A 26,046-nucleotide genomic window follows, 5' to 3' on the forward strand; every position below is an offset into this window, starting at 1 on the left:
ATTCACCTTTACCCTATAAAAAACATTTAGTCTTATTTCTGGCACTAGAACTCTTTCCTCTTACTTCCTTTTTCTATCCCCTACCCCCTTCTTTTTTTGTTTTCATTTTTAGATTTATGAATGTTTCTCCTATTCTGTAAGGGAGTTAGTTCTGCTATTTAGCCCTCCCTAGAGCATTAAGCCTTTCATCGCACGTGTGCCTGAAACTGATTAGAGCTTAGGGTAAAGGTTTGGGGAAAAACCTATTAATCCACCAAAGTATTGTAACATCAGGGCAATATTTAAAATAAATTAAGAGGTCATTTGAGGACTAACGATGACTTGTTCATAAAACAGACTTGGGAAGTCAAGTATCGTCATTTAAAATGTTAAGGCAAAAACTCATTACAGCCAGTTTGTATACTGAGCTCTGTTTGAAGAAGTCTGATATTAAGTAGGGATTCATCCATTATCAGATGATAGGAGAGTTTTATCCGTTGTACTCATGAATTTCTTAATGACTGGAAGATGACAGTTGATCTTAATCTGAGCTGTTCATGTCTGCCCAGTTGATTTCATACCAACCTTTTAAATTCAGCTACTAGTACAGGGACCTGACAGATGCTATTTTGTTTCTACAGCAACAGTAAATGCTGGGTTCAGTTAATTTTGTGAAACATTTGGCATGTTCTACTTGATACAGATTCTCTAGTGATACCATTACAAAGGTGGACAATCTAGAAGGCATTTTTGGAAAGCTTGCTACCAGTCAACATCATCCCAGAAACTTAGAGCTTCTAAGTGAAATTGTTGATTGTCACTTGAAATTTTAAAAAAATAGTTCTATTATGTATAATATTTGCATCTCAATAAGAAAGAGGAAATGGGAGAAATATTTTTGAATTTGCACAAAATTGTCAGAAGTAGCATATATTAAAGCGTTACATAAAAGTATGACTATCCAAAAGTTTAAAACGTGTTTTTTTATTTGTATAAAATGTTTAGTATGCCTAACGCTTGTGTACTTTTCTTTTGCTTTTCTTTCATTGAGCTTCGCAGCTAAATTTGGGCTTTACAATACAGTATTTCTGTGAGCAGACATAGATGTCACAAATTAAACATAGTGTTTTCATATTAGAATCTAAAAATAGTTTGGACAGGCTGGATGGGAAATAAGCTCTTTTTCCCCCTTTCAAATATGGCCAATATTGTAGAAAGCTGAAGACTTAGAAAATTACAGGTAAAACAAGAGGAATTTTTTCTCCATATTAAATTAAAAATACTCTCTTGGTGCCTGGGCTCAACAAATTTTGGAGCTGGGAAGGAGCTTAAAGATCATCTCATGCAGTCTCTCAATTTAGAGATATGGAAAGCTCATGGTTTAAATAACTTAGCCCAGGCAGAGCCAAAGATTCCTAACCATTCTCAGCCAAGACCTTTTATTCTATATATTAAACCACATTGTCTGATGTACCTTGAATTAAATAAATACTTGTTTTAAATTCAGGACCTTCTTTCTGTACCCTAAGGATTGCTGGAGGATTCTTTAGGAATTCTGTGAAGAAATCTGGCATCCTAATGAGCATATTTAAAATATGGTAACTGTACCTTTAGGTCAAGCCCCTTTTCTTCACTAAATTTAGACATCAAAAAAAATAGACCTTTAACACAGCAGTGTTTGACCTTTCTGCTGTAACCCGGCTTACCATCTTTACTGTTTGTAGAATAATAAAACATTGAGAGGAGGAAGAAAACATTCAGCTTGAAGAATCATGGCAATTTGATTGTTGTGCTGTTTTCTCCAATAATTAAGAAGTGGAAGGAAATAGATTAATTAGGCTCAAAGTGTTTGTAGATAAAATGTATGTTTTGGATTCTGGATCTACTGTTTAAGTCTTGACTTTTAAGCTCCTTAAGGCCTGTTGTGCTTTATGGCAAAAGCAGATCTAAGTGGGACAAAGGCAGACTGATTTTTGTCTGTTTCTGAACAAATGTGGATAGAATAGAAATAAGTGTAAATTATTTTTGGTAGTTCTCTTTTTAGTTTGTAGAAAGAAAAAACTTGAAATAAAAAAAAATTTCCTTTAGCTAAATTCTGCTACAAATATGAAGAAAAGCTCTTATGCTAAGAGCGAGGTTGTTCTGTAAGGTCATTTTGATTCCTTTGTTTAATCTGGTTACTGTTAAATATCACCATCAGAATGCCTCCTGGTTGCTTTTCTTCTTTTTCTTTCTCTTTCCTTCTTTCTTTCTTATATTAAAGAAAAACTGCAACAGTGTAGTTCTCCTGCTTACTAATTTTCTGACATTATGCAAACTGATTGATTTGCCTTCTACAGAATTTATGTCTGAAGACCCAATGTTGTCAAATATCTAAAGAAAGGTTTGAAGCCTTATTCTAGGTGATAATTTCCTTCTTTATTGTCTGGCCCTGAACTACAATAGAAAAGCTGTCATAGAAGGGGTGTGGTCCCTTGGTAAACATTAATTCAGCTCTGGTTCACATGCAGTTTTCTTTCCTATCTAAATTCAGAGAGTAAGAGATCTTTGCTTCAAGCCTTGCAATGCCAGAGTCTGCTCTTGTATGACTATGATAAATTTATCCCTTTCTATAGCTTAGCTATGTAACCCAGATCAGGCCTTTGGCAGGGGTAAGCATTAGATGCTGGTCAAAGATTAGGCCTTTAATTTTATGCTAGTTGATAGTTCTTGTGTATCCCCTATTGATAACAATAGGATAGAAAATTATAGTAGTTTGAGCCCTGTGACTTTCTATTATGACTATGAAAGTGTCAAGAAAACTGCTGTTAATCCAGAAGATCTAAATAACTGCCTTTTAGCCTAAAGGTCTTATTTTATGCAACCTTAGGCCTGGAAGCAATTCTCTTTTCTGATACTGAAAAGCATTTGTCCTGAGTCAAAAGCAACTGAATTTAAAATTATATTATGATTACAACATGATTTTAGTAACTGATAGCATGGAGATTAACACTGATTCAACCAAATCAAGTATTACTGATTTCAGGCTCTACAAAATCTTCATAGGAGTGGTTGGTTTATGTACTTGATATTTCACAAGAATTCATTATGAGCTGTTTACTCAATGGGACTTTGCTAGGTACTCTTTTGGCAGACTTATCTGAAAGGACATTTTTTTCCTGAGATTTAAAATAATAAAATATTATGAATAAAGAAGAAACAAACATCTTCTAGCCTTTAGGTCAATACATTACATTTACCAAATTAGGGGTTTCCTGTGATGATTCATGCCAAGATGGGTTCAGATGAGATCCAGACTCATTATGTACTTTTCTGTGGCATCCTTTGGATTTAAAGTTGATGTTGAAATGCCTAAATTAAACATCTACCTTTTTATCTATTTATCTGGTCTTTTTCTAAGAGAGCCACTGAGAGATTAGAGCAATGGTCTGGGAATTAGGAGACAGGCCTGTTTTTGTTAATTTGCTTTTGTTTTTATTGTTCTGTTTACTTTATTAAACAAAAACTTTTGGTCCATACAATATTCCAGGCATTATGGTAGGCAGTGGGTTTATAAACATGAAAAGGAAGTTACCAACTTAGCTGCATTTGTTTTAATTGGATCCTTTTCCTGATTTCCAGTTAACTTTGGACAAATTACTTATCTGTCTAAGTCCCCATTTCCTCAAATGTAAGATAGGATTGGACCAGATGGCTAATTTATAAAGTGTCCTTCACAGCTCTAAGATTCTTTGGTGTAAAGTGATTAAATATGACCATTTAAAACTTGAAGCTATTTAATTCTGCTTGTTATAGTTTAAATTTGAAAAATATCTTGTAATAGATGTTGTTGGAAATTTGTTTTACACCGAGGAAGTAAGAAGGCAAGTTTGGTAGAGAATGCTTTATCGTTAAATAAATGATAAAATTATTTATCAGAATTGTTGTAAATATCTATTAAAATAGTTACCTCTCCCATGGTGTGACATAATTCACATCGCTTCAAGGGCAAGGCTCCCTGTTATACCCACAACAACAAATATCTCAATTTTTTCTAGGAGTCATTATCCTTGCTACTTTTCTCTTTCTCCCTGTCTCACCATCCAGTCCTGTTGACTCTACCTTCAAAACATATCCAAATCTATCCATTTCTTTCTCCCTTCATTACTACCACTATAATCCAAGCCACTATTACCTTTCCCCTGCAGTACTGCAGCAGCCTCCTAGCTGGTCTTCCCATTCCTACTGGTGCTCCCAAACAATCTATTCATCACAGAGCAGCTATTTAAAATTTAAATATGATTGATTACTTTTCCGTTAAAAACCCTGCAGTCCATTCTCATTTCAATTAGAATGAAATCCAGCTTCATTACCTCCGATGTAGGTGCTTTACACCAGATCTGGCCCCTCCCTGCCTTTCCACCTCATCGTGTATTACCATCCACTTTGCCCAGTATGCTGTAGCCCTGTGCTTTCCAGAAAGGCAGCCACTAGCCCTGTGTGGCTATTGAGCACTTGAAATGTGGCTTGTCCAAAATGAGATATGCTGTGAGTGTGAAGTATAACCTTAATTTTAAAGACTTATTATGGAAAGAATGTAAAGTATCTTGATAATTTTTCTATTGAATACATGCTTATGATAATATTTTAGGTATAATATATTGGGTCAAATAAAATGTTTTATTAAAATTAAGTTTACCTATTTATTTTTACTTTAGTCAATGAAGATACTAGAAAATTTTAAATTACATATGTGGCTCATTATATTTCTCTTGGAAAGTGCTCCTCGAACCACGTAGGCTTTTCTCTTTCCCAGGGGCATATCTACCTGAGGTCTTTTCCATTAGTTGATCCTCTGCCTGGATTATTATTCTTCTGTTGATTTTGCAGAGCTGGTTCTTTATCATGTAGATCTTCATTTAAATGCTGCCTCATCAACCACTTTAAAGTAACTTAACAACTTTGTCATGCTTTCCTATTTTATAGCATAGGACTTGTCACTAGCTTACATTTTGTGTATTTCCTTGTTCTTTTATCATTTAGCTCCCCACTCCAACTCCCACAGTGCTTTGCATATTAGGGGTACTTCATAGATGTTTTAAAAAATGATGAACAGCCCTGGAAGAATAGAAAAGATTTTTCTTCTGAAATCTCTATACTTCCAGTCAGTTGCTGTCAGGAAGGGGTTTAAGGTAAGCTGAAACCCCACTGCCTAGAAGGTGGTAATCAGAGTTTGAACATGTGAGGTAAAGGAAAAAATGAATAGCTGCCTTTTTTCTCTTCCTAATGGATTTGTATTTTCCCTAATTGGAGTGCAGGAGAAAGGGAGGGGGTATAGGCAGGGAGAAGAGAGATGGAATTTAATGCCACAGTGAATTGCTAAAGTTTTATTTTTGTATCTTAGCTCATAATGAATATTAGGTACAGTTCAGTAAGTTTATCTTAGTCTGATCATCCCAAATATAAAGAGATGTTTTTTTCTCCTTAATCTTTTTGGTGAATCGATATTCCTATAAAACATACCTCCTTCCCAGACCCTATGGATTTTAAATTTTATTTTAATTTTTGTTACTTTTTATTTTGAAATAATTTCAAGGTTAGAGAAGTCATAAGAGAAGTACAAAGAACTCACAGTCTCACCAGTTGCTATATGTTGCTACATTTGCTTTATCACTCTCACTGTTTATAGACACATTTTTTTATTCCTGAATTATTTGAGAATTAGTTGCAGATATTATACATCTTTACGCTCAATAAGCATGTATTTCCTAAAGACAAGGACATCTCTTACGTAACTACAGTACAATTACCAAAGTTAGGAAATTTAGTATTGATTAAATACTATTATCTAATGTATGGTTCATATTTGAAATCTACCCATTTTTCCAATAATGTGAATAGGCATGTTGTAAGAAAGATTGTTGAACTATAACTTTTTCTCCCTTAGGGATGGTGTGAGTTTGACCTTTTGAATTCCCTGATTGAAAATAGGATAAAGCAAATATTTGGTCATCATAAGCATTTAAAAAAATCCTCTCTTCTTTTTTTTTTTTTTTTTTTTTTTTGCGGTAAGCGGGCCTCTCACTGTTGTGGCCTCTCCCATTGCGGAGCACGGGCTCCGGATGCGCAGGCCCAGTGGCCATGGCTCACGGGCCCAGCCACTCCGCGGCATGTGGGATCTTCCCGGACCGGGGCACGAACCTGTGTCCCCTGCATCGGCAGGCGGGCTCTCAACCACTGCACCACCAGGGAAGCCCCCTCTCTTCTTTTTAATCTCTGAATTACTTGCTTTAACTGCATAGTGTTTGTGTAGGTTCATAGAGAAAGGTGGGTAGGGGAGCTAGAGAGGAAGTGAATCAGTACTCAGAATACGGAACAGGACTGGCTTCAGGAATTACTGATAAGCCATTCAGCAACGCTGGTTTTCTAAGTCTCTGGCAAAAGATGCCAAAGACATTTGAAGATAAAATTAAACTTTATTGTTGGCTATGCTTAACTTAATCGTCTCGCTGCTTCTTCCTAGCCCACGACCGAAGAGTTACTCAGACAACCAAAGCTGAATTCAGGTGAGACCAGTACAACTCAGCAGGCTGTATCTGATTCCCATTTGACAGAACTCCAGGAAAAAATCCAGCAAACAGAGGCCACCAACAAGGTATTGGAGATCACAGGGTTTCTTGAGAATGTGACTGGCTCTAGCTGGGTCTGTGTTAACTTCTCTGAGTAGGACCTGGGAGATGGGTACTGTGTATGCCTGGGGCTCTGTGGAATATATTCTTAAAAGTAGTTCTTTCCTGTATCTCTCATCAAGATTTTAGCCTGTTCTGCACAGATCAGAATTTCTGGTGCCTTTTAGGTCTGAAATTAAAACTTGAGTGCAATTTTCAACTGTATAAGGCACTGAGACAAGAGGTTCATGCTTTTGATTTTGGTTTAACTTCTTACCCCTTTATAGCCCTTGGGTTTTAACATCTGCTTAGAAGAAAATTCCCACAATTTGGGACGCTGTGCTCCTGGCTTTGTGTACCCTTGTTGTGTCCTGTCCTGTAGTAGATAGCAGAACCTCCTTGGTCTTTGTGAAAGATCCACAGTGACTCATGTGGACAAGTACCCCCAGTATGGCTGCCGTCATAGAGAAAGCACGGTGCATGAGAACTGAAGCAATTGAGTATTAAAAGAAGCATTTCACATTTCCTGCTACTTTTCTCTTGCTGATTGACTTAGGACTTTAATGGTTATGCTATGTGGGGAAAAATTAATAAGGTAATATTCCCTAAGAAATCCTTTAAACCTAGATTTGAGGAAGGACTTCATGGTTGCATTTGAGGTTAAAAGAAATCATTGACCTGCCAAACTTTTTTTCTTTGCTGAATTCAGGTTCTTCAAGAAAAACTGAATGAAATGAGCTGTGAACTAAAGTCCGCTCAGGAGTCGTCTCAGAAGCAAGATGGTACAATTCAAAACCTCAAGGAAACTCTGAAAAGCAGGGAAAATGAGGTAAAATGTTTGGCAGTCAAGGACCCATGAGGAAACAATTTTTCCCATCAAAGTAGACAAGTATTCTATAATTTGTTGAATTGGATATTGTCAGACTAACAGATCTTAGCCTAGAGAAACTGTAGTGTCATCTAAATTGGAATTTTGGAATTTTGGAATAGTCCTGCTACTAAAATCTGTACAGTACAGGCGAGATAACGGAATTTATATTTAGCTTGCTAACATTTTTGGTACTCCCTGTCTTTGTTTTCAGACCGAGGAGTTGTACCAGGTGATTGAAGGTCAAAATGACACAATGGTAAAGCTTCGAGAAATGCTGCACCAAAGTCAGCTTGGACAACTTCATGTACGTGAGGGTCACCTGGGACAGGCATCACTTGAGGATGTGCCACTCTCAGCCACAGTTTTGATCTTGTTGTTCTTCTCAGCTGCTCTGTGCTTGGCCTCCTTGTGATGATGATTTTCACTCTCTTTTCAGAACTCAGAGGGTACTTCCCCAGCTCAGCAACAGGTGGCTCTGCTTGATCTTCAGAGCGCTTTATTCTGCAGCCAGCTTGAAATACAGAAGCTCCAGAGGGTGGTACGACAAAAAGAACGGCAGCTGGCTGATGCCAGACGATGTGTGCAATTTGTAGAGGCTGCAGCACAGGAGAGAGAACAGCAGAAAGAAGCTTCTTGGAAACATAACCAAGTAAATCATTAATCATTTTGTGGCACTGTGTAAATGCAGACTTTGCCCTGATAATAACTTTTTATAAGAATAGCTTGTGTTGAACCCTTGAGTCACTTACTTAATCTAAGTATTTCAGCTCAACATTTGTTGCCCTTATACCATGTGCCAGGTATTGGGCTGTGTTCTGGAAATACAAGGGTGAATATCACAGGCTCTTTCCTCTTAAGTTATTTGTAATATAGTGTGAAAGACAGTCACATAAACAGTATTTCAATGTGGTAAATACTGTAGAAGAGGCATATAGGGGTCCTGTAGGAATATATACAAGGGGCCGGGGAAGGGAATCAGGGAAAGCTTCACAAAGGAGGAGATATCTGAGATTATTCTTGAAGAGTGGGTAAGAGTCAGTGAGACAGAAAAGTGGGAAGAACAACCAAGTCAGAGGAATGGCGTACACAATTAGTCATGTATGTTTTTTTAAATAAAACACATAATTCTTAAATGGTTTCTTGTTAGCTTAGAGCAAATGCCATCTTTTTTTCTTTTTTAAGATTTAAAAGGATAGGTAGGAATGTTGTATCCTTGAGCTTACTGTAAAGTAAAGGATCCAGGTTTATGGTAGAACAGAGTCCCACTTAGTACTTATATAGGTGTATCATTTTTAAGCCAAAAATAAGTATTGAACTATAATATCAAATTTACATCCTACCCCCATCCACGGTTCCCATGATTTCCCGCATCATATTTGACTCAGGTGTAGTAGTATCTCTATAGTAATTTTAAGAATGGCACTTTTTGCTACTTTATCTTTTGTTCTCTGTGCTTTGAAAGTTTTAAGGCCTCCATATCTAATGACCATGTGAAATTTTTAGATTGTTTGAAAAGGGAATCTATTTAATTCAGGAATTGCGAAAAGCCTTGCAGCAGCTACAAGGAGAATTGCAGAGTAAGGGCCAACAGCTTCATACCCTGGAGGCTGAAAAATACAATGAGATTCGCACCCAAGAGCAACACATTCAGCACCTCAACCATAGTCTGAGTCACAAAGAGCAGCTGCTTCAGGTGAGTCCACAGAATGATTTCAAGTATAACTGGGTTCCTAGAGCTCGGGAATTTATGTTCATATCATCTCAAAACATTAGTCCACCTGTGTTGAGTACCTGCTACATGTAGAACATTAAGAGGTGGGAATCTGGAGGATTCAGAAGAAATAGAAAGTACAATCCATCAACCAAGATGCTAACCAGCAAGTGTAGGAAACAAGAAATATAGACCTGAAACACTTAAACAATAAATATTCAGCAAATAGTTATTAAGCACCTCTGTGAGTTAGATACTAGGCTAGGTACGAGGAAAATGAAGAGAAGATATGTCCACTGCTCCCACTGAAGACCTCTGTGTAGAAATTTCCAGAGTTATGTAGATGATTAAAATGAAAGTTATAGGAAAAAATGGAGCGCTTAAGAAGAGACTGATCAGTTCTACCACCTACTCTAAGCTTTAGTCACACTGGATCCCTTATATTTCGCTGAGCATATGACTTTTTCATGGTATACATATGTTGTGCCAGTTTTTTTCTCTGATAGAGATACCCCACAGCCTCTTGGGAAACTCCTAGTCCTTTAAGACTCAGAGCAAATGTAACCTCTTTTGTGAGAACTTTAGTGACACCTTCAGGCAGAGTTAGGCAATGCAGCCCGTGTTCCCCTAGTAGCTTGCTACATGCGTGTATATATACACACCTGCGTATATGTGATGCAGAATAGTTGACATTCTGTATGTCTGTCATCTCTGCTAAACTGTGTTCCCCTTGAGAGCGATCACATTTTGCTTTTTATCCTGAATCACTAACAAATTCCTTGACAAAGTGGAAATTCAGTTAATACTGAATAAATGAATAAAGGAAAATATTTTTTGGTCTCATTAGGAATTTCGGGAGCTCCTGCAGTATCGAAATAACTCGGACAAAACCCTTGAAGCAAATGAAATGTTGCTTGAGAAACTTCGGCAAAGAATACAAGATAGAGATGTTGCTCTAGAGGTATGTACCATAATTTTGCTCATGATGCTGTGGATTATTTCATCCACAGGGGGACTTTAGAAATGTATTTACTTAATTTGCTGCTTTTGGGAGTTGGTTTTCCATTCCTTTATATTTGGAATCTTATTGAATAAGAGTGATCAGAATAGTGACTCTTGTGGAGCTTTGGGATGCTGACTTTGCTTGCAGCGGGCTATAGACGAAAAGTTCTCCAGTCTAGAAGAAAAAGAAAAAGAACTGCGTCAACTTTGTCTTGCCATGAGAGAGCGAGATCATGACTTAGAGAGATTGCGTGGTATCCTCTCCTCCAATGAAGCTACCATGCAGGTAAGAGCAAAATCTGTCTTGACTTGGTATCCCTCTCTCACTTGGATTCTAAACCTGAAACATCTCCCCTTCCATCATTTTCTGAAAACCAGGATATTTGCTTTATTAAAAAAAAAATACAAAAAGCAAACAAAAATAGCAGTCATTAGTTCTGTCATTATACATAAGGGAGTGAGAAGTTTTAGCACTTCTACTGTGAACTTTGTGGGAGGGGGCAGTGAATATGGATTTTTATACATAGTTCTAATTTATTTCTAATCCTTGCTAATATTTATATACTTTTATATAAACGTTGCTCAGATGCAGCTATTATATTGTATTTTTCTCATTAATATTATGTACATGTCTGTGTACAGCCACAATCAGAACACTTGTTTCTCTTATTAATATTTACTCTGGGCTATTTTTGTATATTTATTTTAGAGTTTAAATATCTAACCATCTGACACTTCTTGAAGTTCTTCACTTCCTCCAAAGTACTTCATTTAACACATACATTACACTTATCTCTCTACAAACTAGATGAGAGTTTCTAAAAACAACAAATAGACTAGTATGGCATTGTTAGATTAGATACTACGTTTTTTCCTTTTGCAAAAGAAATTGATAGATAACTTAGGAGATAATGTAAAGGTGGATCAGGTTTCCTGTTTATGCTGAGGAGTGTGGGGTGGCCCTTTGACTTAACTGGCTGCTTTCTTTGTGACTGTAGTGTATGGAGAGTCTCCTGAGGGCCAAAGGCCTGGAAGTGGAACAGTTGTCTGCCAGCTGTCAAAACCTCCAATGGCTGAAAGAAGAAATGGAAACGAAATTTAGCCATTGGCAGAAGGAGCAAGAAAGTATCATTCAGCAGCTACAGACATCTCTGCATGACAGGAACAAAGAAGTGGAGGCAAGAATTTAGTTAACTTAAGGGCAGTTGGTTTAGTGTTGACATAATCTCAGTCTTGCGTTAGGACTCTTGAGGTCTGAGAGGCTGGTGACCCAAGTCTTTAATCCCATCCTGTCTCTGGGCAGGTCACTGGCTTTCACTGGGACTTTTTTTTCCTATACCTGTAAACTCAAGGGGACAATTATCTTTCTCAAAGAAGTTATGTGAGAATTAATGAGATCTAAAGAATGTACCTACAATACAATAGCTAACCTTTGTTATGGTGCTCATGCTGCGTCAGGCAGTTTTTTAAGAGCTTAATGGATGTCAATTCATTGAATCCTCACAAATCTATGAGGTACATACTATTATTCCTCTTTTACAGACCAGGAAACAGACTTCTGAAGTGAAGCAACTTGTCCAAAGTGACATAGCTAATAAGTGGCAGAGCCCGTGTGCACCCCAGGCAATCTGGCTCCACAGTTTTAACCCCCATGTATTACCTCCAGTGTAGAACTAGCAGCTGCGTCACCGTGCTAATAAATACAGTGCTTGTTATTTTTTTCAGCTGATCATTTCGTGTTCCCCCTATAAAGTCAAACAGGAGTAGATAAATGAGATAAATGAACCGAGTGCCCATTTATCCGCACCTATTATTATGTGCCCTGAGCATTATAGGGCAAGGACTTATTTTAGAAAACAATATGTAAGTTGCCATTCTAAGTATTTTTTTCTGTATCGTTAGTGTTCATTCACTGAGCATGTATTGACAGTCTTTTATGTGCCAGGCCTATGCTGGATCTGCGGGAACAAAAATGAATAAAACATCATACTTGCTCTCTCTTCTATGACAGATTCTTTTAAGCCCTTTGATATACAGTAGATGGAATTCTTTCCTCCAAAACTTACACTGTCTCTCCTGTATTAGGATCTTAGTGCAACATTGCTCTGCAAACTTGGACCAGGGCAGAGTGAGATAGCTGAGGAGCTGTGCCAGCGTCTACAGCGAAAGGAAAGGATGCTGCAGGACCTTCTAAGTGATCGAAACAAACAAGCAGTGGAATATGAAATGGAGATTCAGGGCCTGCTTCAGTCCATGAGCAGCAGGGAGCAGGAGAGCCAAGTAAGGACTAATGCCCAGTCCAGACGAGTACCACTTTGTGCGTTTATAGTCCGCACTATAGGAAGCATTAGAACTTGATAACGTGTAAAATTTACGTCATTTTACAGTCCATCCTGTTAGTTCTTTTCCTTCAGCCTATTAACTAGACTACAGTTTTACATCAGTCATCAGAGTATGAAATATTTCTAGAACACTTTGCATTTGGAGGGTGCCTAAATAATACATGTCCCCACTCATTAAATTCATTATGTACATTTTCTTTTCCTTAATGTTCTGATAATTTTGACAGAAAGGAATATAGGATTCTGGAGTGTTTTGATTTTGATTCTAAATTATCAAGACTTGAGTGATATTCTGTTTCTAGCCAGGGTATGGGAAAACTTATACTTTACATATTTTCTCTTAATTCATGTAAAATCTGAGTTATTTTAAGAGAGAAAAAAAAAGTTTGTGTTTTTTCAAAGGCCATGATGAGAATAAACAATCTCATAGTAATATGGCATATAGTAATTTCAAAATAATGGTACACAAATATTTCAAAAGTAAATTCTTAACTTACCCTCCTTTTCACGTATCTTTCTCCTAAAGGCTAGAGAAAGTCTAGTATAGTTGACTTGTGCTGCATTTCAGGGACCAGTCACTCAGAATTCTCCCTAGTCAGTTCTCAGAGGGAACTAGATTCTTATCATTTGCCTATGTTATTTGACAATAGTATTCTCTAATGCTTCCTTATATTATGGGATGGTTATATTCCATTCATCCAATTCTTAGACCCACTGAAGTAAATACACATTTTGTTAGATACATGCTGCCATGTGCTGCAGAAATTGCTTCTAGAATAGACCTAACAAAATCATTGTGAATTATTTACGTCTTTGGCAAGAGGCTAAGAAGCCTTTGAGTTTTCTTTTTCACCCCTTTGTAATTTGAAAGAATTAGCCTTATAACACTTAATATACCGCTGGTAGTAAAATAATGGAATCTAGGAGATGCCTGAAATTACAAAAGATTTTCAACTCAAGAAAAAGTGTAATGATTGTATTCTTCTAGATCTGCTTCTTGAATTTTATATGCAGAAAAATCCGTTGAATAGCTTTTTAAAAACATAGCCTCAAGAATTTGCATTTCTTACAAGCTTCCAGGTGATGGTGATGCTGCTGGTCCACGAGCCACACTTGGAGGAGCAGTGCTAAAAACAGCACTGCTAGAAAAAGAGTACCAAGCCAGATAGATCATGTATGTGGCACAAGATATCTTGTGTATTATTCACTCTGTTTCTTCTCATAATTTCACAGAGATTTTTATTAAGGCAAATTAATAATGTACTGTTACTTCTAAGATGGTTATGTCCAAATCCCTAAAGAGTCTGAATTTTACATACTAAAACTGGAAGGTTATTCTTTTATTTCCCTTAGAAGTTATGACAAGAGCTCAGCTCCTTATTTAAAATAGTAGTAATTCTCCCAGAGACAGTCGATAATATAATTAGCTAATATAGCTAATATAGCTAATATAATTAGCTATAATATAGCTAATATATTCATCATCTTATACCCTCTTTTAGTTTTAGTTTATTATTTCTAGATTTTCTGATTAAATGCAGACTTTCTATGTGGTAATGGTCACAAAAAAATGTTCTAAATTTTTTCCTTATTGTACCATCATGTGTCTTAGAAAACTGTGGGATTTGAAATTAAATAAACTGGGTTTGGTGATTTTGAGGTTCAGATTCTCCTAATCATGTGGTCTGATAAAAATGTTTCTGTGTAATTGATTCATTCAATAAATAGATCTCGAGTACCTATGAATTGAGTGCCTACTATGTGCCAGGCGTTGTTCTGCGTGCTTGGGATTCAGCACTGAACAAAACATAGTACTTGCCCTTAGAAAACTTACATTCAGTTGGGGCAGGGCAGGTGGCTGGGGAGAGAGAGAGAGACAATAAATAGATATATTGATTACTGGTAAGTGCATTGTAAAAAAAAAATTAGCATGACGGGGGAATTAGGAGTAGAGATGAGATTGCTGTTTTAGATACGAAATGCAGACTAGGCCAATCTGATAAAGTTGACATTTGGCAAAGACCTTAAGGGAGTGTACCAAACAAATGTTTGGGCAAAGACCATTCAGGCCAAAGGCACATGAGTAAAGAAAGACATATGTTACCCAATTCAAACCAGAATCTTAATACCTTAGCCTGATAGTTCTAGCAGAACAAGTTTAGATTATTTTATCTGTAACAGATGTGTTATATTCCGTTTTTCCAGTATTGTGCCTATGAGAGACTTTCTTTCCACTCATTGACTATGGTTTTTCCTATAAAATAAAAGCAAGGAAACTATTTCTTAGGGCCCCACTGGCTTTTCTTAAATGGTTGGCTTTTAACAATGACATCAGAACACAAATTTTTTTTTTATTAGAATATCTCTCTAATGTTATGTGTAATTTCCTTACTAGGCTGCTGCAGAAAAGATGGTACAGGCCCTAATGGAAAGAAATTCAGAATTACAGTCACTGCGCCAGTATTTAGGAGGGAAAGATTTCATGATGTCCCAGGCACTCATCTCTAACCAACCAGCTGAAGTTACCTCCGTCAGTCCCCATCTTGGAGAGCAGACTGATCAAGTAAGAACCATAGACTTGTATAGATGTTTATGCCAACTGCATTTTCTTTTTATATCTGAGGCATAAGTATGATAATTTTAATATCAAGTTGTGCGAGAATGTTCCAAGTCCTTGTCATTGTGATCATGGTTCCTGTATCTTCCTAAATCCCCTGACTCTTCTAATTTTTAGGGTTCAGTGCCTATACCCTCCAGAGATGATAGCTCTTCATTGACTGACAAAGGGGATACTAGCATACCCAGGTCTGCGTTAGGTAAGTATCAAATTTCATTTCATTCAGGAACCTCTGTCTTTCCTTCCTGTAACTCTCTGTTAATAGGTTTGGCCAAGACTCTCTTTCTCTTCCTACCATAATGGAAAAAATAAGTTTGGATTCCACCGAAAGGCTGAAGACATGTGTCTTCTAGGGAGAACTGCCCTTGCCTTATTTTGAATTAAAAGTATTGCTCTGGCTACACGATTTGGCTCAGAGAAACTGCATCCTAATTCTCTTTTTCAGTTAACTTTGCAGGGATTCAAGAATGCGGGAGGCAGTGTTTCCAAACCTGCACAGCAGGACCACAGGGCTGACGCTGTCTCCTGGGTACCTTAAGCAGGCTGAGGCTGCTCACTGTAAATTGACATAACCCACATTACAGTGTTGGGAGGGGTAGGCAGTGCCAAGCTCCCGTCCATCCAAGGGATGGTTATAGACCTTGAACTCCCTAAAAACAACTGAACAAAACTCAAATGGGTGCCTTAGAGTCTCTGACTTTCACAGACCAAAAGGTTGGGATCTAGGAAAGCATCAAAGAAACTATTATCCAGTGAGTTCCAAAAATAGGGGCTTATAGTGCTATGATAAGAAATGTTGTGGACTTGGACTTACGATTTTTTTAAATGATTTTAAGAATGTATAAACTTTATGTTATAGTGTAGGGTATTATGGAATTCATAGATAAGTTGTGCAAGTAGTCATTTTTTAGTGGGAAACTTTATGCTAGTTAAAGAGTAAAGGATGCTGGATTTGTTTAATTTACTCCATATTTACCTTTTTTTAAAAGCATCTTTCCCCAATTTTTTATTTTGCAAATTTCAAGCCTATAGAAAAGTGGCAAAAATAGTACAATGAATACCCATACACAGTTTTATTAAGATTCACCAATTGTTAACATTTTGCTACTTTTGCATTGTTTCTTGCATGCACCCACACACAGATATAATGTTTTTTTCTGAACCATTTAAAAATTACTCACAGACATCATTGACACTTTATCCCTAAATACTTCATTATGTACTTCCTAAGAGCAAGGGCATTCTCTTTCATAGCTACAATATAATTATCACGCTCAGGAAATTTAGCTTTAATATAGTCCTAGTATCTAATGTACAGTCTATATTCAGAGTTCCCATTGTCCCAATAATATTCTTGATATCTGGTTGTTCTGTTCCCTCAGGGGTCATGATTGCACCTACTTGTCGTGGTTCTTTTGTCTCTTTTAATCTAGAACAGTTTTCTAGCCTTTTTTGTCTTTTTTGACATTGGCTTTTTTTTTCAATTGAAGTATAGTTGATTCACAATGTTGTGTTAATTTCTGATGTACAGCAAATTGATTCAGTTTTATATATATATATATATTCTTTACCATATTCTTTTACATTATGGATTATTACAGGATATTGAATATAGTTCCCTATGCTGTACAGTGCGACCTTGTTGTTTATCCCTTCTGTATATAATAGTTTGCATCTGCTAACCCCAGCCTCCCAATCCAACCCTCCCCCCCACCAGAACCACAAGTCTGTTCTCTGACATTGGCATTTTTTAAAACTCTGGGCCAGCTAATGGCCCTCAATTTGGCTCTGATTGTTTCCTCATGGTTAGATTCAAGTTAAACATCTTTGGCAAGAATACTACATAGATGATGTCTTTCTCAGTGCATCACATCAGGAGCACATGGTATCATTTTGTGTTATGCTCAGTGATATTAAGTTTAGTTGTTTGGTTAAAGTTGTATCTGCCAGATGTCTCCACTCTAAAGGCTCATTTTCCCCTTTGTAATTAGTAAGTGATCTGCCAGCATATGCCTTGAGATGTTGATAGTTCTGCTTTCCCACAGTCATTCACCCAGTGGTTTTAGCATCCTTTGAGCTTGTTTGAACTCACTATTTGGTAGTTTAAAAAAGAGATTTTCTATTTCTAAAATTCCTTCTTTGTTTAGTAGCGTGTATTCTTTTATAAAGAAGAGACGCCCTTTCCCTATTCTTCCTACTCCATTTGTTTATATCAGTATGGAGTGATGGGTTCTTTTTTAAAAAAAATCATTTTTTTATCCATTTCTGTCATTATTCCATTTGATAACCAAATTATCCCGGATTTGGCCAATTGGAGCCCCTTCAAGCTGTTCCTCTGTCCTTTCAGTATTTCCCCATCTGTTTTTGAGCACTTCCATACTTTCTGGCACAATAAGATGTTCTGTGATTTTCTTTTACTTTGCCTACCTCCGCCCTGAAATTATCCATTACTTCAAGGAGCTCTCTGGTTCCTTTTAGTGGGTAATGACATTTATATACTAATATCTGGACATAAGATAGATTCATAGCTACAGGTATGTCATTTGCTTCTAGGATCTTTTAAGTGAACAGAGCTAAGGATATTTATATGTATATGTGTGAGTGTGTGTGTGTGTGTGTGTGTATATATACACATATATATACATATATATAGTATATATATATACATATATATGTGTGTATACACACACACACACACACACACACACACACACACATATATATCTCCATTTGATACTGATTCCTCTAATTCCAGTTAAACAATACAAGTTCTTTCTTTCTGTTATTTTGTATTTGTATCTGCCTTCTCCCAACATTGAGAAACCTGGTTACCTGTAACATCACTATATTTATACATTTGCACAGTACACAAAAATAGTTTCAGAATGGCTACATGAATACCACTATCAACACTAAATCTATTAAATAATGTTTAAAATTTCTTTATAATTCTTTTTACCCTTAGAATATTTCCCACCAAGGGTGTAGAGTTAGAATACTGAGTTCAAAAATTATTTGGATTAATTTTTTTTTATTATCTTCTGGGTGGTTATCTTATCAATTTGTTATTTCGTTTCATTTATTTATGTTAGTATTCAGTGTTTGGCTTTTACTTCCTCATTGTGGAACTAACTTTACATGTTAGTAATAAAACATTAACGTGCTTCAAAGCTCAAAAATATAGAAAAGTGTACTCCGAAGTCCCATCTACTTCCCTGTCCTTTCTCTCCTATTTTTACTCATCCCCTGAAGACAACCAGTTTCATTTCTGAGGTATCCTTCCTGTGTTTCTTTTTGCAAAAATAAGCAGATTAGTCCTATGTGTATATGTGATGTGTATGTGTATGTTCTTATTTCCCCTTTTCCTAATATAAAACATACTTCACTAGATGTATTCTTCTGTGCCCAGCTTGTACTTAATAGCTTGGATATCACTCCATATCAGTTCATAAAGATATTCCTCATTCTTTTTTATGGCTATATATAGTATTTCACTGTGTGGATATACTATGTTTTATTCATTCTTTTATAGGCTTGTAGGTTGATTGTAGTATTTTGCTATTACAAATAATGCTGCAAAGAACAACCTGTGCATATATGTTTTGTTGTTGTTGGGTTGTATCTTAAATTCCTTAGAAACAAGGCAGCAAAGATCACATTATGTTGATACTGATTGTAACTAGCATTTTGTATGCATTTTTAGGAGACCTGGATACAGTTGCAGGGCTGGAAAAAGAACTGAGTAATGCCAAAGAGGAACTTGAGCTCATGGCTAAAAAAGAAAGAGAAAGTCGGGTGAGTTTTCTTGTTAAGCCTAATTTCTTAATTCCTGCTTTTTTCAAAATACTTCATATCTAAAAGAGTAAAATTCTCCAAGTATAATATCTGGGTCCAAATGCAAGTTGAGCCTTTTTACTTTCTTGAGAAAAATAGAAATCCCTTTATATACACATTTCTCACCAAGATGCTCTTGTTATTTATATTGGGGATCATTAAAACTTTTTAAGTGCTGAAAAAACACAGCTTTCTTGGCCCACTGCTAACTGGAATAAAATAATTACAAAGGATTTGTGAAAAAATGAAGCGCTATATAATTGCTGCTTAGAATTATGACATTAGGTCCATGAAATTAGTTTTAGAAACACGGAACAAGAGAAATTTGAGAAAGACCCACGTTTATCGAGTACTTGTTATATGCAGTGCACTGTACTGGATACTTAAATTAGCACTAATACTTACAGCTCTGCTAAGTAAGTCATATTGGCCCTATTTTATAGATGAAGAAGCTGAAACACTGTTTTAAAACCTGGAGGTGGTGAAGAGTTATATGGCTATAAAATGCTAAAGCTAAGATTTAAACTCAAGTCTTTTGTGACTCAAAATACTTCCTAAGAAGTTATTTCCTGGAGCAGATAATTTTTCCCATTCATATGCTCTATTTCTAGCAATAGAGGTTTCATCAATTTTCTTAGAAGAGGCCTCTCGGCCTTACAGAATCCCTTCCACTTCTTCTTCCCTATACAGCTAGTTGTTTGTAGTATGATGTAGAAGAAGCATTAGGTCCACAGTATAGAGTTATAGACTAAAACTGAAAGCCTTTATGTTACTATGGCCTCTATTTTAGAAAATCAGTCAGTGTCATGGGTTCCTAAATTAAGTTTAGCTGGCTAGTCTGTGTAGCTCCTTAGTTTTGTTCTACCTCTTTGTCATAGTTACATCTATAATATAAAACCTGCATCATATTTGTGATGAAATTATCTTATTGTACCTCTAATTTCTCTTTTCATTACCATATTTCTCCTTACAGAGTTATATGAATCAAGTTTTGAGGATATGAAATTCTGTGGCATTTAAAAAATACCAGTTTAAAAAATCCCCTATTCCCCTCCTTTTTCTTGGTTCTGGCCTAGCCATTATCATGTCAGATAATTTAGTTTCCACATGCTGTTCCTGTTTATCTCACATATACTCAATTAAGAGTAATGTTACTTTTGGTTTTGTCCTGTTTTCAGGATCATAAAATTATAATGACTATAAATGAATATTTTGAAGAAAAATATTTAAAAGAAAAAAATGGGTATTTTGAGTGAGTTATATTTAGCTCTATTGCTAACGTCTGTATGTTCTTAATCAACTACAACTTCTCAATTCAATGCTATGTATTTTCATTATCACATTTCCTCTAATATTAGGTATTTACCAAAGCCATATAGATTTTCCCAGTTTTTTCAACATTCCCCCTACTCCCTTGAGATAATAGTAGTGGTTATGATAATAGTTATGATAATAGTTATCATTCACTGATTGCCTGCTATATGCCATGCACTTTAATACATTTTCTCTATTCTCACATAACCCTGAAAAGTAGATATTATTCCCATTTTACAATTGAAGAATCTGAAGCTCAGTTTAAATTGCCTTGTTCGGGAGATTATGCCAAGATTTAAGACCCATGTCTATCTGACTGCAGACCTTTAGCATGCTGCAATAATGTTTTTTCTTTATGTTTTCATGTTTCTTCAATGGTGCAACTACCTCGATATAAAATGGCAGAGGTCTCTGAAGAGAGCCTAATAAAGAGCACCCCTTTTTCCATACCCAAGATCTGAACAAAATGAGAAATGAAACAAAACAGTGGCAGATAGTTTGGTACTTTATCAACTGTATTACTGATAAAGGCTTACATAGAGAATTTAATGCAAGAACCAAGTGGGTCTGCTGGCCAATCCCCAGAATTAGGTAGACTTATCTGCCCAGACAGGCAACGCTGGGCCTCAGCAGACCATTCTGCATGGTGGGGAAGAGCTTGCCTTTGGAGAAGCAGTGGCTTCCTACAGGCAGCTGTCTCCCAAGAAGAGGAAAGGTGGAACTAAGTCAAGCTTGCTTGGTTTATTCTTCCCCAGTCTACTGTTAAGTCCCTTTGCCTGCCCAGGGTTGAGTGAGTAAATGGGTGGAGAGAGGTCAGGAGTTACAGTAACTGAGCTCCTTCAACAAGTAAGGAAATATGAGGAGAAGCATTTCCTCTTAATCTGCCGCAGTAGCCCAGAATCATCAAATACCTTTGTATAGTTATAAACCATCATAAGCCCACACAGTGATTCTATAAGCATCGATGGAGTTAGAAGATACGCAAGTAGGACTTCCCTGGTGGCGCAGTGGTTAAGAATCCATCTGCCAATGCAGGGGACACAGGTTTGAGCCCTGGTCCAGGAAGATCCCACATGCCACGGAGCAACTAAGCCCATGTGCCACAACTACTGAGCCTGCTCTCTAGAGTGCGTGAGCCTAACTACTGAGCCCTCATGCCACAACTACTGAAGCCCGCACACCTAGAGCCCATGCTCTGCAACATGAGAAGCCACCACAATGAGAAGCCTGCGCACCTCAGTGAAGAGTAGCCCCCGCTCACCACAACTAGAGAAAGTGCGTGCGCAGCAATAAAGACCCAACACAGCCAAAAATAAATAAGTAAATTTATTAAAGAAAAAAAAAAGAAGATACACAAGTAAAATTTTTATTGCTTATAACTTACGTTTTATATTACTTAAGGAAAAAGGTGCTGCTTCCTTTAGGAAGCTTGATTACACCTTAAACTAGCTGTGTGTCATCCATCTTCACTTATCACAACTACTTTTAAAAAATTATCTCAAAATATTTCCTTAAAATGTTTACTTACAAATAACTTGCCATTACCATGAAGCATATAAGACATAGTCTGGTGGCTTTGAGTCTACTTCCTTGAGTTTACATTCTGGATCTACCACTTACTGGCTGTGATTTTGAACAAGTTCCTTAATTTCTCTCAGCCTCAGTCACCTCATCTGTAAATTGAGGAGTAGAAGAGTAGTTATCCTGTAGGGTCATTGGGAGGATTCACTCATTCTTTCATTCATCAGCTATATGGGTACCTTCTCTAAGCCAGGGCAAGTGGTGGGGATGAATGGGGAACAAAATCAACAAAGTCTCTGACCCTATGTAATTAATTCCTACTGGGGAGATTCAGACAACAAATAATACAATTACAGATTGTCATAAGCCATATGAGGGAAATAATAGAAAGTAACACGTATGGGACCATTTGAGATAGAATGGCTAGAGAATGCTCTGAGCAGATGCCGTGTAAGCTGGGACTCGAGGATGAGAAGGAGGCAACTCAGGAAGATATTTCACGCAGAGGGAACAGTGGGTGCAAAGGCTCTGAGTCAAGAGCAAGTCTGGTATTCCTAGAACAGAAAAAGTCCACTGTGCCTAGAAAATCATGAGTGAGGTAGAAAATGGTTCATACTGAGGTTGAAAAAGTAGGCAGAAGCCAAGTCATTAGGTTTGTTAAAAGGATTAAATATATACAAAGTATTTTTATATAAGGCCTGGAACACAGTAATAAGCACCTAGTAAATGTTAGCAGCTGTGGAAATTATCATGATTTTTAGTGAAATTTGTCATAATCGAATATTTGGCTGTCATTTTCTGGTGAGGAGAGATGAAAGATACAATATTGAACGTTTAGGGCCTACAGTGTTAACTTTTGAAGGACTTCTTCATAGGTGGTGGTGTGTTCTTCCATCGGGAGGTGTGTAATGTTTGGTGATCTCTTGTGATATTGATGATCGATGCCTCTATTAATTCATTAAGGCTTACAAAAATGGAGATATTCTGTCTTTTTTAAATCTTTTAGCTGAAATACTTATGTAAAGAAAAACATCTATTCTTGCATCTGCTAGTGGTAACCCATTTTCTAAAGTAGTATAATAAACTCATTAATTAAACAAATTTGGTATGTTTTGTAGTGCTAACAAAGATGGAGGATATCATTAAAACCACATTACAACTTCCCATGAAACACCCTTTAGTACTGCACAGTGCAGTTTATTGATCTGATCCAGTAGCGCACTATTCATGTTCTAGTTTCTATTTGCACTACTGGCTGATAGTGATAAGATATGGAAGTGCATTTGCTTCAATGTTAAAATGTAATTGTGACACATATTGTTTCCTCTACCCACTGACTTCAGGATTTCTTTCTCCACAGATGGAACTCTCCGCCCTCCAGTCCATGATGGCTGTGCAAGAGGAAGAGCTGCAGGTGCAGGCTGCTGATATGGAGTCCCTGACCAGGACAATACAGATTAAAGAAGACCTCATAAAGGTCTTTCAAAGCTTTTTAAAGACTATTGGAAATTATTACAGCCCAGAATACCTGTAGGGCATCTTCAGACAACACTTGGATACATTGAGTCTTCTTATGCACTGTTAGTTTGAGCCTCTTGATATTGCCATATTCTCTCTGGTTGATGTCAGAGTTGCTAAGATTTCATAAAGAAGCTATTGTTACCGTCATACGGCTTATTAATATCCCACTTAAAGTATAGCAGACTATTTCAAGAGATTTGTTACTTTGTTCCTGTGCTGAATAGTGTTTTTATTACTTATTGGGTGGCCAAAAAGTTCATCTGGGTTTTTCCGTAAGATCTTATGGAAAAACCCAAACTTTTTGTGCAACCCAATATTTTTATTACTATACCTGTTTTTGACTTTTAGGACCTGCAAATGCAGCTGGTTGATCCTGAAGACGTACCAGCTATGGAACGCCTGACCCAAGAAGTCTTACTTCTTCGGGAAAAAGTTGCTTCAGTAGAATCACAAGGTCAGGAAACTTCTGGAAACCGAAGACAACAAGTAAGTTATTGAATTACAAACCTTATTTTTTACTGTGAGATAAACAATGAACAAGCCGTCAATCTCAATTACTTATGAAGGTGTCTGTCGATGGAATTTCATAGAAAATCTGTGCTCTAAAGTTCCCTGCCTTGGTCGTAGCAGCCACAGATGCTCTCTTCTCACACGTGTAGTTCCTTTGTAACTGCTGCCCCATATGTGACCTCTCTTTAATGCCAAGCTTCTTAAAATGACCTGTTTGCCTGTACTCCTCCCTGTCTCCACTATCATCCTCTCACTAACTACTCATCTCATTCCAAGCTAGCTTTTAACTCTACCAGTTCACTTAAATAGATCTCTGTGGTTATGCACTATCGTAGCTCATCTTCTTTATAGCACTTACTGTAGCTCACAATGACGTGTCTGTGACTCATGAATGTCTTTTCCCCCCACTATGTAGTAAGCTTATCCTTAGAACAGAGTCTGGTACATAGAAGGTGCCCAATAAATGTTTACTGAATGAATGAAGAGTACTAGTAAGTCCTATTGTATGTTTCCCTCTTGCCCTTCCTTGCTTTCTCTCCCACTCCTTCTTCTTGGCCTCTTTCCTGTCCTTCTGGCTTCACTCTCCTCTTTCTTCTTCTTGCTCCCATATTTGAATTCTGCCTGATAGGGTTTTTTTTTAATTAATTTATTTTATTTTATTTATTTTTGACTGCGTTGGGTCTTCGTTGCTGTGCGCGGGCTTTCCCTAGTTGTGGCGAGCGAGGGCTACTCTTTGTTGTGGTGTGCAGGCTTCTCATTGTGGTGGTTTCTCTTGTTGCGGAGCACGGACTCTAGGTGCACAGGCTTCAGTAGTTGTGGTGCATGGGCTCAGTAGTTGTGGCCTGCGGGTTCTAGAGCGCAGGCTCAGTAGTTGTGGTGCATGGACTTAGTTGCTCCGCGGCATGTGGGATCTTCCTGGACCAGGGCTTGAACCCGTGTCCCCTCCATTGGCAGGCAGATTCTTAACCACTGCACCCACCAGGGAAGCCCCCGATAGAGTTTTAAAGATAAAAAAAGATAATATGGCATTGACTTGAAAACTGTAACATACTATATATAGAAAGGTTAAGTCAGTAATGAGATAGTGAGCTTTTTGAGTCATAGTTCATGCTAATACATTCTTTTTTTTTTTTTTTTTTTTTTTGTTTTTTTTTTTTTTGTGGTATGTGGGCCTCTCACTGTTGTGGCTTCTCCCATTGCGGAGCACAGGCTCCGGACGCACAGGCCCAGCGGCCATGGCTCACGGGCCCAGCTGCTCCGCGGCATGTGGGATCTTCCCAGACCGGGGCACGAACCCGTTTCCCCTGCATCGGCAGGCGGACTCTCAACCACTGCGCCACCAGGGAAGCCCCATGCTAATACATTCTTTTGGTCTCTTTCTCAGGATTAACTATGGCTTCCTGTCTCTATTTGCATGTTGCTTCTATTCTTTTTCCCTCAGTTGCTGCTGATGCTAGAAGGACTGGTAGATGAACGGAGTAGGCTCAATGAGGCCTTACAAGCAGAGAGACAGCTCTATAGCAGTCTGGTGAAGTTCCATGCCCATCCAGAGAGGTAAGAGAGTGACTGCACTGTTTTTCCTTTTATTCCTCATTAAGCGCAGATGCTTACAGTATACAAGGAGGGAGATAAAGAAAAGCATACCTGGGACTACCTGACTTGTCACTAGTTGTAGGGATTGCTCTGAGCCTCAGTGTCTAAATCTAAAGTCAGGAGTAGCATCCATTTCATGTAGCTATTGCAAAGATCAAATGAGGAGACGTGTCAGGTGTCTAAAATAATGCTTGCATATAGTAAGCACTCATTGTATGTTTCTTTCCTCTCTCTAATCCATGTCCTATTAAAGGCTGCTTCATTATAAGACTATAAAGGGCACTGATACTCATTGAATATAACTGAAGAAGATATAATTGTTGTTATGGCTAATATTACCCCAGGATTACTCATAGCCATGATGATGAATCTATTTTCCTGTACCTCTTGATTTTTGGTCATGTATATTATATCCTTCTGGTTCATTTTATATTCCCTTAATTTTTTTTCTTATTTTGCCTTCCCTCCTAGCCCCTTTCTCTCTTTCCTAATTTTTATTCTTTTACTATTCAGTTTTTTCTAATTTATTTTTGAGTTAAAAAATTTTTTTTTCTTTCTCCTTCAAGAAAATGAAGGCAGAGGAA

General features: G+C 37.3%; 1 protein-coding gene across 17 annotated transcripts in view; it reads left to right on the forward strand.

The window, feature by feature from the left end:
• The window catches only part of PDE4DIP (phosphodiesterase 4D interacting protein), a gene marked incomplete at both ends in the record, with an annotated part of 218,443 nt that overhangs the window by 129,329 nt on the left and 63,068 nt on the right, over positions 1 to 26,046 (forward strand). For all 17 annotated transcript variants that reach the window (XM_079696963.1, XM_079696965.1, XM_079696977.1 and 14 more), the window contains 15 exons: positions 6,482 to 6,613; positions 7,336 to 7,455; positions 7,709 to 7,801; positions 7,934 to 8,146; positions 9,032 to 9,190; positions 10,056 to 10,169; positions 10,359 to 10,496; positions 11,209 to 11,388; positions 12,296 to 12,490; positions 14,948 to 15,115; positions 15,287 to 15,368; positions 18,873 to 18,964; positions 23,199 to 23,315; positions 23,708 to 23,845; positions 25,311 to 25,423. In XM_079696963.1, the coding sequence (XP_079553089.1) occupies positions 6,482 to 6,613; positions 7,336 to 7,455; positions 7,709 to 7,801; positions 7,934 to 8,146; positions 9,032 to 9,190; positions 10,056 to 10,169; positions 10,359 to 10,496; positions 11,209 to 11,388; positions 12,296 to 12,490; positions 14,948 to 15,115; positions 15,287 to 15,368; positions 18,873 to 18,964; positions 23,199 to 23,315; positions 23,708 to 23,845; positions 25,311 to 25,423 (2,054 nt within the window). The remainder of the gene's footprint in view (positions 1 to 6,481; positions 6,614 to 7,335; positions 7,456 to 7,708; positions 7,802 to 7,933; positions 8,147 to 9,031; positions 9,191 to 10,055; positions 10,170 to 10,358; positions 10,497 to 11,208; positions 11,389 to 12,295; positions 12,491 to 14,947; positions 15,116 to 15,286; positions 15,369 to 18,872; positions 18,965 to 23,198; positions 23,316 to 23,707; positions 23,846 to 25,310; positions 25,424 to 26,046) is intronic.

The sequence above is a fragment of the Hyperoodon ampullatus genome (genome assembly GCF_949752795.1).
Source record: "Hyperoodon ampullatus genome assembly, chromosome: 2".
Taxonomy (NCBI): domain Eukaryota; kingdom Metazoa; phylum Chordata; class Mammalia; order Artiodactyla; family Ziphiidae; genus Hyperoodon; species Hyperoodon ampullatus.